The 12967-nt window shown below is 39.9% G+C and overlaps 1 protein-coding gene across 2 annotated transcripts in view; it reads right to left on the bottom strand.

Moving 5' to 3' along the window:
• LOC122535103 (autophagy-related protein 16-1-like) overlaps nt 1-12967 on the bottom strand; it is a 230500-nt gene that overhangs the window by 19193 nt on the left and 198340 nt on the right. The window contains exons 3-6 of one of the 2 annotated variants that reach the window (XM_043666330.1): nt 9588-9767; nt 8477-8561; nt 8010-8156; nt 1779-2151 (exon numbers count right to left, since the gene is read on the bottom strand). In XM_043666330.1, coding sequence (XP_043522265.1) covers nt 2139-2151; nt 8010-8156; nt 8477-8561; nt 9588-9767 — 425 coding nt within the window. In that variant the 3' untranslated portion in view covers nt 1779-2138. Of the gene's footprint in view, nt 1-1778; nt 2152-8009; nt 8157-8476; nt 8562-9587; nt 9768-12967 lie in introns of those variants that run through there. The other variant, XM_043666329.1, reaches the window with a different exon arrangement.

Genomic DNA, 12967 nt, shown 5'->3' with positions numbered 1-12967 from the left:
ACTTTCGACTTTGTTTTATTCATCTCCTCCGCGAGGATTTATTCAAATACTCGGCGATGAATTATCCGATCGGTTTATATTAGGTTTTTGCTACACCTCGCCGCGGCAGCACGGTGAATCATTTCGCTTATTTGAAACGAAACGCGAGACACAACAATAAAAAGGGACGATAAAAGATAACGAGAAATAGTTATCAATCAATCGTACGAGTTTCGCGACGCACGTATCGTATGGCTTACATCGTACTAAACAGCCAGTCCTATCATTTTCAGTACAGGTGAAATACATTCACTCCGTGAATGCGTGGAACCATAACTCTCGACAATAATAATAACGTTGAAAGTAAATCCTCGAGGATAACGGATGCAGAAGATTGAGAGATAGAAATTATTATACTTTGTACACACGCGTCGAAACTGCATACACGCACACGTGCTACAGACATTTCGCTAGACGTTCACAAACACTATCCGTTCGATATTAAACACGGCCGATTAATTTATCACTCGCCGGTACCAGTTTTGTTTGCCAAGCGATTCGCGCTTTACAGTCGCAACGAACGTCCGTAATTTATCACGGTCCCCTGACCATTATAGGAAGCATCGTGACTAATGAGCGTATTGTTACTCGCTCTTTGCTCCTCGCGATCGCGCCAAGGAACTGCGAGAAATAACAACGATCTCTATTTCGAGAAAGAAACGAGACTTGCAAGTCCCTGTGAACACCTAAACAGATATACAAGTGTCGTATACCTGCTTGAACCGTGGAAAGAAAACGCGAAATCGTCAAAAAGGGTTGAGGAGACAAGAAAAAAAAAAAAAAGAAGCATGAAATATACTGATCGAACTACTTCCTCAGGGGTCCTGTTATACCCTCGTAATGTAGAGGACAAAATCGCCCATAAATGGATGCGTGACTGAAATATGGCGTAGTAATGCTTATGAGATGCTGTTGCTTGTCAGTTACCGCTGAAAAGAATAATAATCCGCGCTGTTACCACGCGTGGCTACGCACTTATTTATTAATAACAAGTTACACAAATCAAGGTATCGCCGGGCACCGGCCGCCGGAATGATAGCTCTCCTGATCTCCCCCTCCCCCTTACCGGTCTCTCATCACGCACGTGGGAAAAGCGTTGTGCCCTGAACGCCACTTCCTTTCATTTTCCGCATTCTGGCTGCCCGAGTTAACGACGTCGCCGCGGATTATTTCGCTTTCAACCCGGCCTCTCGCGTGAATTCGTTCGCGATTTTCTTCTTTTTCTTTGTTCTCGTTCGACGGAAGAACCAGTTATCACGAATCGAGCGGTAAGGAAACAGGGCGAGTTAGCTCGAGCGAGTTGGCTGGCTGATTTAAAATGTAAATAACGATGTTATCAATTTTAGACCATTAATTACTGGAACGATCCCGATTGAACGAGAATGTGGCTATTAGCGTTCCTTTCGCGAGGCTTTTATTGACGTAAGTACGCCGAGATAGAATTCGATAATTACCGGATAAACGAGGATGGTTATGAGAATTTTGATAATTTCGTTTGCTTGAATACCTGAATGCGCGGTCGATCATGAGAAATCCCGCTCGATTTAATTTGTGCAAATTCGAGGCGCGAATGTAAATCTTTCTTAACGATAGTGAGGCAGCGACACGCGATACGATTTAATTAGAGACGCGTTTACATCACTGTACAAGTAAACTATCATTCAATCAAATATGTAAACTATGAATCATATTACGATTGACTTGAGATACATAAAATACATAAAATTATTAAACTCTGTTTTGGACGAAGAAATTTCTCTGTCGTCAAGGAGGCGAACATTTTGCAATATCTTACGTAGAATGGCTTTCCTTCTCTCTACGTGGATATTTTTGCCAGATCGTGACACTTTATACGTCTCCCCTCTTTATGGAGTTATATCACTCTGCATAATATATCGCATATTCAGTTACTGGAAACATTTCCTTCGTTGCAGGAACTAAAAACAATCGAACTTTCAAAATCACCATGTATCAAGATCTACGAGACCTGAATAGCACGCCTGAGGGCTGTCTGATTAGCTTCTTGATTTCCTCGACGAAGAAAGCGAAATGGAGAAAGCTCGTCTTACTCGCGAGCACGTCTCGTACAGAGCTCTGGTCTAAATACATCTTCTGTAAAACAAGGAATTATCTTTACATCTGGAAATATCATTCACCTTATTATCCTCTAAATGTATAATTTTTTACAAGGTTTTATATATATATATAAAAATCATTGGATTAAAAATTGAAAATCAATCAACGAATTAAAAAGAATGAAATTTCCATCAAAATTATCTAAAAGAAAAAAAAAGAAGCGTATGAAATCCAAATTCAATTCCATCTGAACTCAAAAAATTTCGAGATCGATTAATAAATTCAGAGTAAGAACGCAAGACGGATAAACGTAAACTCGATGCACGATCATCCTTATTTTGAATCGCAGTCCTCTGACTTTCATCGAAACTGGTTCGCCTGCTGCCCGGCTATTTTCCCTCTCGGAGCATTCGACGGAAATAAGAAGAACACCGTCCACGGTAATCTGTTAGCTTCGAATCTAACTGGCGGTTACATATCCATTGCGAGATTGGCTCGCGTGCTATGTACGATTTCGCGAAACGGCCGAAACTCACGCGTTACCCGTGATAGATGCGGCTACGTGCATTCGACTTTCGAGAGCGCGCACGTTAAATACGGGATTGTAGAATCTCTCTCCGCGGCGTGCACGTTGTTGGCTCGGACGACGAGCAACGGGGCCGAGAGGTGGTTCGCGAAAGGGCGAGGCGCTTATTAAGTTAGTCCCGGAGATTCCTGAGCGCGCGCGAGTACGCGCCGCAACGTATGAATTACACCGATCGCGATCCAGTCCTTCGTACGTCCGACGATCACGAGTAGAGATGGGATCGAGTGGCCTCACACATCGAGTGGCTACGAAAAGTTTAATAAGCGATCTTTTTCTGTTTTTCTGTTTTTCTTTTTTTCTTTTATCATTTGCATAATTCCTCCTGTCCGGAAATTCGTTCCCCTGGTTGCTCTTCACCTTCTGATGCCAAGTATCACACACAATTTCCTGTTTCAAGAAAGATATGTTTAAATCAGAGCTCTGCGTGGCCTAGTTTACGAGAGGATAATCAAATAATTCCCTGATTTACCAATTAATCTTGAAATTTTTAATTTTCAGATAGAATGTGAATTTGAACTTCACGCGCAATTTAATTTGGCAATTAACAATGAAGGTGGAAATTATCGACGACAATTAAGAGGATCCTCTTTTTAGTACGATTTCGTTGACCTGACAAAGTACAAAATCGAGATTTCTTTGCTTCTACATACACGTCCGTTGCATTCAACAGCTGTATCTTAATCTACCTGCGAAAAGTATCTTCCTGGCAGAAAGTATCATTTAATAGTTGGAATTTTACAAACGTAGTCATTGTCCCGAGACTTTCGAGCGGTGCTTGCGGGTAGAGATACACGGACGCTGAAGCACTCTGACTGGCGTGCGCGTGTATTTGCATACACGTGAAATAGAGACCTCTAGTGGATACCCACTCTAGGGGTTGTGTAAACTGACCAGCTTGTGCAAACTGACTACGTTTCAAGCTGCATCGGTTGGAAATTTTTTTACATTCGAGTGTGTTGATTGTATAATACTCAGGCCTCCATGAAACGAATGTTCGCGAGGCATCGAACTCGACTCGGGTAAATACATATCGTATTGGACTTGATCCTATCTCTAATCACGACGAGAAAGACACGGAGAGAGCGAAGGTGATGAGGACGACCGAAGATGAGGAGAGAGACAACGACGACGACGAACGAGAGACCAACCGGGCGGCCCGGCGATATAGTGAAAGTAATAACAGCGAAACGTGCGCGTACACACCGGCGAAATCACGCACTCAGGCCGACTCACTGGACCACTGGTTCTCTACGTGACCGGTGCTTAAGCTATTTTTCGATACGACCGGTACTTAGGTGCACGCCGGCACTACACTAGCCGCCCGCTGGGCTCTCCCATAGAAAACCCACCACCGAGGAAGATCCTCGCCGCGTCCTTGGGAAACTCGAGGAGGCCGAGGACGAAGCGGTCAACGACTAAGAAAGGGGAAGCGAAGGAACGGATAATTGTAGAACGGATGTATCCCGGCGATGTATCTACCGTGAAATTCGAGTGAAAACGATCGCGCCGTGGCCGCGCCGCGCCACGCCGCTCGTGATCGCTTGGAAAACAAGCGGATAGTCCGCTTTCGTTTTTCTTCTAGATTCCCCTGTCTCCCGCCCCACCGCCCCTCCGCCCTTCGCTCCTTCGTAACGCAACTTTGTCTCGACGCTTCGGCGCATTAACGATCGAAGCATGTGTTCGATGATGTTGCGATATATCGGCGTAGACTGTTCATAATTTTATATCAAACCTGTTTAATAGCGGCGAGGAGGAAAGAAAAAAAAAGACAGAAAAAGAAGAAAGAAAGAGCGGACACGTAATGGCGATCGAGGGGAACCGAACGGAAGGGGAGATTTCTTTGTGGCGTGAGGGATTGGTCGGGACTGACTCGAAAGTGACTCGTGGAAATTCGAGCGAGGAACGGGTCTTTTTTGCCGCGTCTGCAAACTATTGTACCCGCGGTATTTTCATCCGGTATCTTCGCCTGAAACCGGAAAGCTGCCACTTTGTTCGCAACACTTGTAAAACCGGCGGCTGCAAAAAGTATTATACATCCGCTGAATAATTGTACTTATTAGGACTTCCACGTGCGAAATACTTTAAATTTCATATCACTTAGTGGTAGATTTACAACACTGCAAAAATTTAACAAAACGAAGAGACGAAAGTATATTTCACTGGAAAGTAAAGCTGTGTGCGATGTGCTTTTCCACTTTTTTTTTTGAACCTTCTGTTCGAAACGATTCAATGAAAACGTATATTAATAAAAAATATATATTATTTGTATTAATATTTTTATTTTATATTATATATTATATATTATATATTAGTTTTATTTTATATATTATATATTATATATTATGTATTATATTATTCATATTTATATACATATATATATATATATTTATTTATATATATAACTCACGTCTCTCTCACGCGCCTAAGTCACGGCCCTCACCCCGCATATTTTATTATAGGAAAAATGAATGTTCGTTCGATGCGACGGTTGGAATTGCGGTAGCGGACTCGATGGCTTCAAGAGACTGCTGGCATCCAGGCTGCCGTATAAATTTACGCTATCACGATGTATCCAACATACTACGTAGTTATGTGTATATATAGATACATACACGCGTGTGTGTGTAATAATGTATAAAAATATTATGTGCACAGAGGATCTAACGTGGGATGGGCGGGTGTGTGTGTCCGCAGAAAGTTGGAGAGGGAAATCGGGTCACGCCGAAATATTTTTCCGCGCCTTTCCATTTTACTAAGCGAAGGTTAGGGGATGTCTGTGGGTACGTGTGCATGCGCGCGTGCCAGCGCGTTTCTACCAAGGAGCACACACATACACGGTCAAATTTTCTCTCCTTAGTAGTACATGTACAAAGCGCTCGGATATATCTGGCACAATTATGAATGGTTTGACGCTTTCGCAGGCAAACTGAGCGTGCATCTTAAATCGAGACGATTGGTGCGAAAACGAGAAAAATGTGAAGAGAAAATGAAAGACAGCTGGAAGAGACGCCATGTACGCGTCTCGATAGCGTAGAACAGAGTGAAAACGATCTTTAACTAACGATGTAAATGTAAATGTAGTTTCGAGAATATTATAAATGAGTGGTAGAAATTCGAGATATTATTTTTTGTTGTTGTTTACGATTCCTAGCTCTCTGAATTAATTTGGAGTATCGAAAATTTCAAACGTTTCTTGAAGTGGTGACGAATAAAAATTCCTTCGCGTAATAAAATATTTCCACGTGATATGAAATATGTGAGAGTGAATTGATTTTTTATTTTTTAGGAAATAGAATTTATATCGACTGAATACATAGTGTGAATTTTGGGAAATTTTCGATAATCCTGCAGTTAAGAGACAACAATGTACGCGCGGAAAGAAAATGTAGAAAATTTACGCACGTAATTTGTAAAAATCCTCAGCTTAAAGACCGGTCTGGTAAAGTCGATCGATCGGTGGTAATTTTAGCAGCAAATTGTGTAACGGTATCGATACCAGCACATGGTGTCCCGTAAAATAAACGCGCGATTATTCCCCGGTATCTTTAAATAACGCACCGTGGCGATTTACGCGTTTTCTGCTTTCAGAATGCAATTTCTAGCATCTTCAAGTCGCCTTTATTACAACCATAAATCGAGAGCTACACAGAGCAGTGTTACCAAAATCGTACCACTTAAAATATACTGCGCTGTATCGCCCATTTACCGCGAATTTTTCTGCATTCTAATGCCGAGAATTAATGGCTAATGGCCAAGAAACCGGCTATTACACACGTTTAACTTCCTTCTAAGAACAAATTTTTTTAAAGGATGATGCAAAATTAATGCGATTTTAGTGAATAATTCTCTGAATCGCGTCTATCCATTTTTCGAACGCGCACTTCGAAAATAAATGAAACGATCAGGAATAACATTAAAAACAATTATTTACATTCTATTTCATTAAATGTCATTCGAAAAATTAGTTGAAATCGTTATATTCAGTAGCTTCAAATAAATTTGCGTTACTTGTATTGGGAGCATTGGTCATCGAGGAAGAGTGAGAGAACAGAAAAATCTAAAATTTCAGAGGCCTGGAATTTTTATGAAGAGGAACGAAAAAATATTTAAAGTAAATATCCGAAAACAATTATATAATCCTCAAATATGAGATTTTGAACCTCAACTCTGTCAACAGTTTTACACTGGCAATGGAAGATAAAATTTGTACAACACTGTGCGAGATTCAAAGAATTTCCCTTCTCTGTTAAATTACTCTTTTCCACATTAAGGGACAGCAGATCGCAATTACTCTTGGCCAGAGCACAGAAACAACTGGTAATAGCTTAATCTGAGAAACAGACGAGGCGCGTCATTAGGAAATAAGAGCATAAATTCGCGCTGTTACTCCCGTTCAAGTGAAGAAATAATTTGCCGGATAATAGCGTGAAATTGTAATTAGATTTTGTAACAACAGCTTAATAATCATCGTCCAATATCTCGCGATTAATAGTAGCAATTTTCGTTGTTAGCCAACAATGTATAAACTCGGTGAATCTTTGTTGAAGATGTTCCTTCGAAAACAGTTGTTTGATATTTTTATCCAGGAAACGATGGATCAGAGTAACGAACTAGAGAAACGCGATTAGTACGATTAATCGTCAGCCTAGGTTCGTCTCGATTAAACCACACAATGAAATTAATGTAAGTGGTTATACCGTACAGTTTGAATTGGTAGCATGAATCACCAATCGTTGCTTCAACGCCGTGTTTGCTTGCTACTCGTACTATTGAATTAGGTTTGTTTCTGATTGCCCGATTTGATGCCAATGGTTGTAATCAATCCGAGATTGCTAACGAAACGTTAATATTTATACTGATGCTGGCTCGTGATTTTCCTCTTTCATACATTTAACAGCAAAACTCGTTTCTGAAGATCGGGATAGCTTTTAAAAATATCTGTTAAATACTTCATTTGACAATCGGAGAGTTTAATGAAATAATTCATTCTGATGGGTTAATAATCACCACTTAGTATTCGTAATGAACACGTAAATAATAGACGCGCCGTTTGCACTGTGCTTCCATAAATTTTGATTAATATCACGGATCGAATATATTTGAAAGGCGAAACTTCGTTTTGCATAAAAATCAGAAAGCATCATTTACTTTGCTCGATGGTGAATTACCGGTCTTTGGGAGGCATTATTTCATAAAGTATCGGAATTAAATAATTTTCATGCTTGATGAGTAATCGATTGAAGGAAAACACACTTAATTTCATTGTCGTTGATTGATCGCTGATAATTACATATGGAGGATTACTTACGAATGGTTTTTCAGCACCGTTTCAATCGTGTTCGTGATGACAGACCAAATGAAAACGGATCCATCCGAAGATCCGACAGCTATGTACTGACCGTCTGGACTGAATGTTGCTCGCGTCCAATCGAAGCCGACTTTAAACCCATCGGCGCTAAAAGTCAAAGCAATGCAAATTCCGAAGCTGTTTTATCAAAATTAAATTAAATTGTTAAATTAAATCAAAAGTTAATAAGCTTTTAGACTAAGCTCCAACGTTAATATTATTCGTCGGTAGAACAAATTTCTCACGAAATTCCTCTTTTCCACTTTTGAACGCTTTTAAACTATCTTTGAAATTTTGATCACTTGGATGATAATTTAGAAATTTTAAATGAAGCAAAACGGTGTAAAATTTCGAAAGTAGCAGACTTATTTTTCTATCTTATCTCGTGATTCGTGCGTATGTATGTACGGTTTCAGATTTCCACTCACGTAAATGATCCAATGATCTTCTTCATCCGTAGATCAATGAGTTTCAGCGTGTCGTCTCTGACGCAGCTGAGAAGGTAATTTGCATCTGAAAACAAGCAAGGTGTCGCTACTTGAATTTGCATGTCGTTAATGTTAAAGTTAAATTGGTTGTGCTAATATGGTTAGCCACAGAATGGCTTCGACCACGCTGTTTGAACAAACATAATAGGCAATTGCTGATTACGTTCTCATTTCGTTCGAGTGACGAGGCTTTTTTTCTCGCGGTATCGCGTGGTACTGTTAGTCCAACGACGACAGAAACGAAGAGGAAGGGGGAAAGAAGAATGAGAGAAAAAGGAAACGAAGAGTGAAAAAAGGAAATACGTTTACCGCAGCATAAAATGCACCGAGACGAATCCGCTAAGTAAATAATTCCCTTTCAAGACGTATAAATCTTATGGGGAGGCGTTCGAGAACGGTTTCATTGTGAATCTAGCGGCCACGTTTCCTAAGGAATAGTATATTATACTTTAATGGAAGTATACATAATGTATTACGGTGAATGATAAAGGAAAAGCATTAGAGCTGGCGCGATGTAATCGAGCAGAATTTTATAGTCTCCGGCAATATCGTCTCGTTCCGCATCCTATTTCCGCATTACCGAAATTAATGAAACGGTGCCTGCGTCTTCCCGACGAATTCATTAATACGTATGACGACTTAACAGATGTTTCCCGAATATGAATATTTCAAAAAGCAGCACGGAATATTAATGGAATGTTAATAGATTCGTGGAATAAAATTTTAACCGTGCGCAGTTCTCTTTGAAATATCGTACGTACTCACAGTGAAATTAATTTCTAGTCATCCAGTAATTTCATGGTTCCTCGTTTATGAACGTTCCTCGTATATTTAATTATCAATATTAGAATTTGGAATCTTTTTCGGCACGTTTCCCTTATTTACAATCTTTTTTTTAAATGTAATTTAAAATATTGCAAAGAACATTATTTTGAAATTTAAAGAAATTTTGATATATTTTCTAAATAACTAAATAAATATTTTATAAATAACTATGACAAAAGAGTTGAGAGGAAGCTGTGTAAAGCGTGTAAGAAAAAGAGATACTCACCACGAGATAAATCTAGCGACGTTACTTTCCCTTCCAGTAAAATATCGTTCGAGCTGGACTCGGCTCTGGTATCCCAAAATCGAATTCTTTGATCAAAATGACCACTAATTATCGTGGAGCCAGCACCGTCGGATGTCACGAGATCGTTGCAACTCGAGCCCGCGAACTTTGTTTCTATACCTGAAAAAATAAAATTTAGCTCGCATCAGGTATCCACGTATATACTGCAGCAAAAAATTTCTTAAACGTCCAATCGTTATTGTGAACTTTTATCAAATGTTGTTCAATTAATTAATTAGGAACTTTATTAAATTAATTATATACACATTGAAAAATCATTCACTGTTTCTTCTAGAAGCTCAGAAGAAATATCTACAGTAGTTTCCTCGCAGTAATAGTATTTAATAAACTATCGAGTACCATTTAATGTTAATCATAATTAATCAGTTAGACTAAAAATTTTCTCCGACGCGTGTATTATTGTATTAGAACAATGTTCAATTAATTAATTAGGAACTCTATTAAATTAATTATATACACTTTCTTCTAGAAGCTTAGAAAAAATATTTACAGTAGTTTCCTCGCAGGAATACTATTTAATAAACTATTGAGTACCATTTTAATGTTAATCATAATTAATCAGTTAGACTAAAAATTTTCTCCGACGCGTGTATTATTGTATTAGAACAATGCTCCGTCGTACAAAGAATGAGAGTGACAATCTCGTTTCTAGATCTGAAATATCAATCGGATCGCGTGTTTCCACATTCCGACATAAAATCTGCTTACGTCGGTACACCTAAGTTGACGGGCATGATGCATCGCCACGAAGTAATTGGACCAGGTAATTCCATCTTCATAGGAAGCACAGTGCCTCGAGCGATATCGATAACCGACGTATCGTCGTGGTAAGTTCGACAAGCTAATTGATCGAAGCTAGTAAATCATCTTTGACTTAATATAGATCACCATCGACATGGTGAAACGGACATTTCTATGTAAAATTCATAATCGTACGAACGGACAGCTCGGAGTCAGCCGCCTGACTTTATTTACGATTGCCTCGTGTTCACACGAAATCAATAATTGACCGCCGGTCAATCCTCGAATAATCCTTGTCACGGGATTCTTTTACTGCAGGCATACTAAATTCTTCGAAAGAATATTAGGTAACTTTCGCTTTCTCGCTCTTTTCTGTGAAACTTTTCTCAAAGAGTTGAAAAAAGGAAAAAGAAAGTTGGCACACGAAGAAACACATTCTGTGAAAAATTGTATAATAGAAATTAATTGCAACAGTTAATTTCCTGCGAACGTACTTTTCAATTCCAGTTCAATTCCTTTATTGTTTAAGACACGAGAGAATGAAATAAAAATATTATAATCATAATTATGTCAATCTTTCATCTGTGAAAGACAATTTAAAAGGTTTTAATTAAATTTCTTGAAACAGACTAGTCTTTTCTCAGAGACTCATGACAACTGTAAATAGTCAATTTATTTAAAAAAAAAGAAACGTTCATTTCGTCTTCTTCACCGGCAGAATACTCTCCGATGGAATCAAACGAGTTTTCAATTTTTGCTTGCTCGGCGATAACAAAAACTCGCCGATGCGCGAGTATTAATCGCCCCGTACATATGTTACCTATGTATTTACACAAAGTTTACATATGCGTTTTATGCGCTTTGTATCCGTTTCCTCTGTTACAGCAACCTCTGGAACAGCAACCAGTTTCCGGATTCGAGCAACTGAAGTACAGTACTAAAGTACCTAAGCGTTTCTCGTCGTCGATTCACTTTTCCTGCCCGCTACCCGTATTAGCCGAGAAGGGTTCTCAATGGATTACAGTTAACTATAAGCGCGTGCTTCCGAGCGCTTTCAATCCCGCGAACACGCTCCCTCTTTTGTGAGTTTTTGAGACTAATCTACATTTCTAACGACCTGTGTCAAGCAATTCATCCACCGTGAAAGCGTACACGCGGCATGAAACGATTTCCGCGAATGAGTAATGGATCTTTCAGATATAAGCACCAAGCGTGTAGCAAAAAGAAAGAAAAGAAAAAAAAAAAGGAAAGAAAAAATTATTGAAACAGGAAACAAATTACGTGCTCTGTGCTTGTTCGTGGCGTCGTGTATCGCTAATTACGAAAATATCCTCGAATGAAACGGATTTAAAGACCGAAAGGACAAAGGAGAACGCACGAATATAGATAAATCATTGCGTACAACAGATTAATTGCGTTCAACAGTGTGACACATCGATTAATAGCGTGCTCGTGTGATTCTCAGCGATTCTTGTTAATTCAGGTAAATCCTGAAAATAGTCAAAAATTGCTTCGCAGTTAATTAACCAGAATCACCGACCTGCAGTCGGGTAGTATTTAAACACGCCATACGTCGATGCGTTATAAATAAAAGGATGAAAATAAACCTCAAATGAGATCAACGCGACGCGACAGATATTCCGAGCGCGATAACTATTAGCATGCATTTGCTGAAGAATTATTCAAGTGGAAGGTAAGAAGGTATGATACGATTTCACGGGATCGTCGTGCTCCTCCGCCGGCGGGATATCTTCGTCGAACATTCGCCGTATTATATAAACGAAAACACGGCAATTAAAACGGAAAGGAACGGCTGCAGCTTGTATCTGCCCTAATCTGATGCAGCTGCGAAACACGAATAAGACGATAGGGAGCCAGCAGGGAAACGGGGTAACAATAATCTGATAGAAAACAGCTGATCCACTTTAAGCGTCGGTTTTTGTCTTAAAGCGTCCTGGCTAAACAATAATTCACGCTTAAACGCGCTTTCAGCAGCGGCGCTCCCCATTGTCCGCTCCTTGCGTAGCGAGATTTATTTGCGCGAAACTTTTGTACCACCACTACCCGCCGTCGTCCGCCTTTCCCTGATAGCAGCGGCGGTGGCCGCCGCTTGGTTTTCACTATTTTGCCCGTAGGACCGCGTTCACGGACAAAAGCGTGAGAACTCACTCCCCTCCACCGAACCAAAATGAATGTCCGGTCTGCGTCTGTGTGTATCAACCTGGCCACCGCTCTTCCCCTATTCCCCTCCCGCCTGTGTGAAATTAACTCGGATTTAACTCGTAAAAGTGTACAAATTTCGGGCGAACGGTTCAAGTGTGCCTCGCTGCATTTGCTAAACCTGCTTTATATTTATACGTGTAAAGAAAGAGAGAGAGAGAGAGAATTGAAAGAGAAAAAAGAACTCGTTTGAGCGCGTTTGCGCTATTTTTTGGAGAGAGAGAGAGAAAAGGGAAAAAAGGGAAAAGATTGAAGTTTCGCCTTTCCGTATTTAGATTCTCTGAGTGTTCGTATCCTTCCTCTGCTGTTCTATCATCGATTTACAGAGTGAATTGACC

Source organism: Frieseomelitta varia, unplaced genomic scaffold (assembly GCF_011392965.1).
Source record: "Frieseomelitta varia isolate USP_RPSP 00005682 unplaced genomic scaffold, Fvar_1.2 scaffold_67, whole genome shotgun sequence".
Classification (NCBI taxonomy): domain Eukaryota; kingdom Metazoa; phylum Arthropoda; class Insecta; order Hymenoptera; family Apidae; genus Frieseomelitta; species Frieseomelitta varia.
The sequence above is the reverse complement of the archived record's forward strand: the minus strand, read 5'-3'. Positions and strand labels throughout refer to the sequence as shown.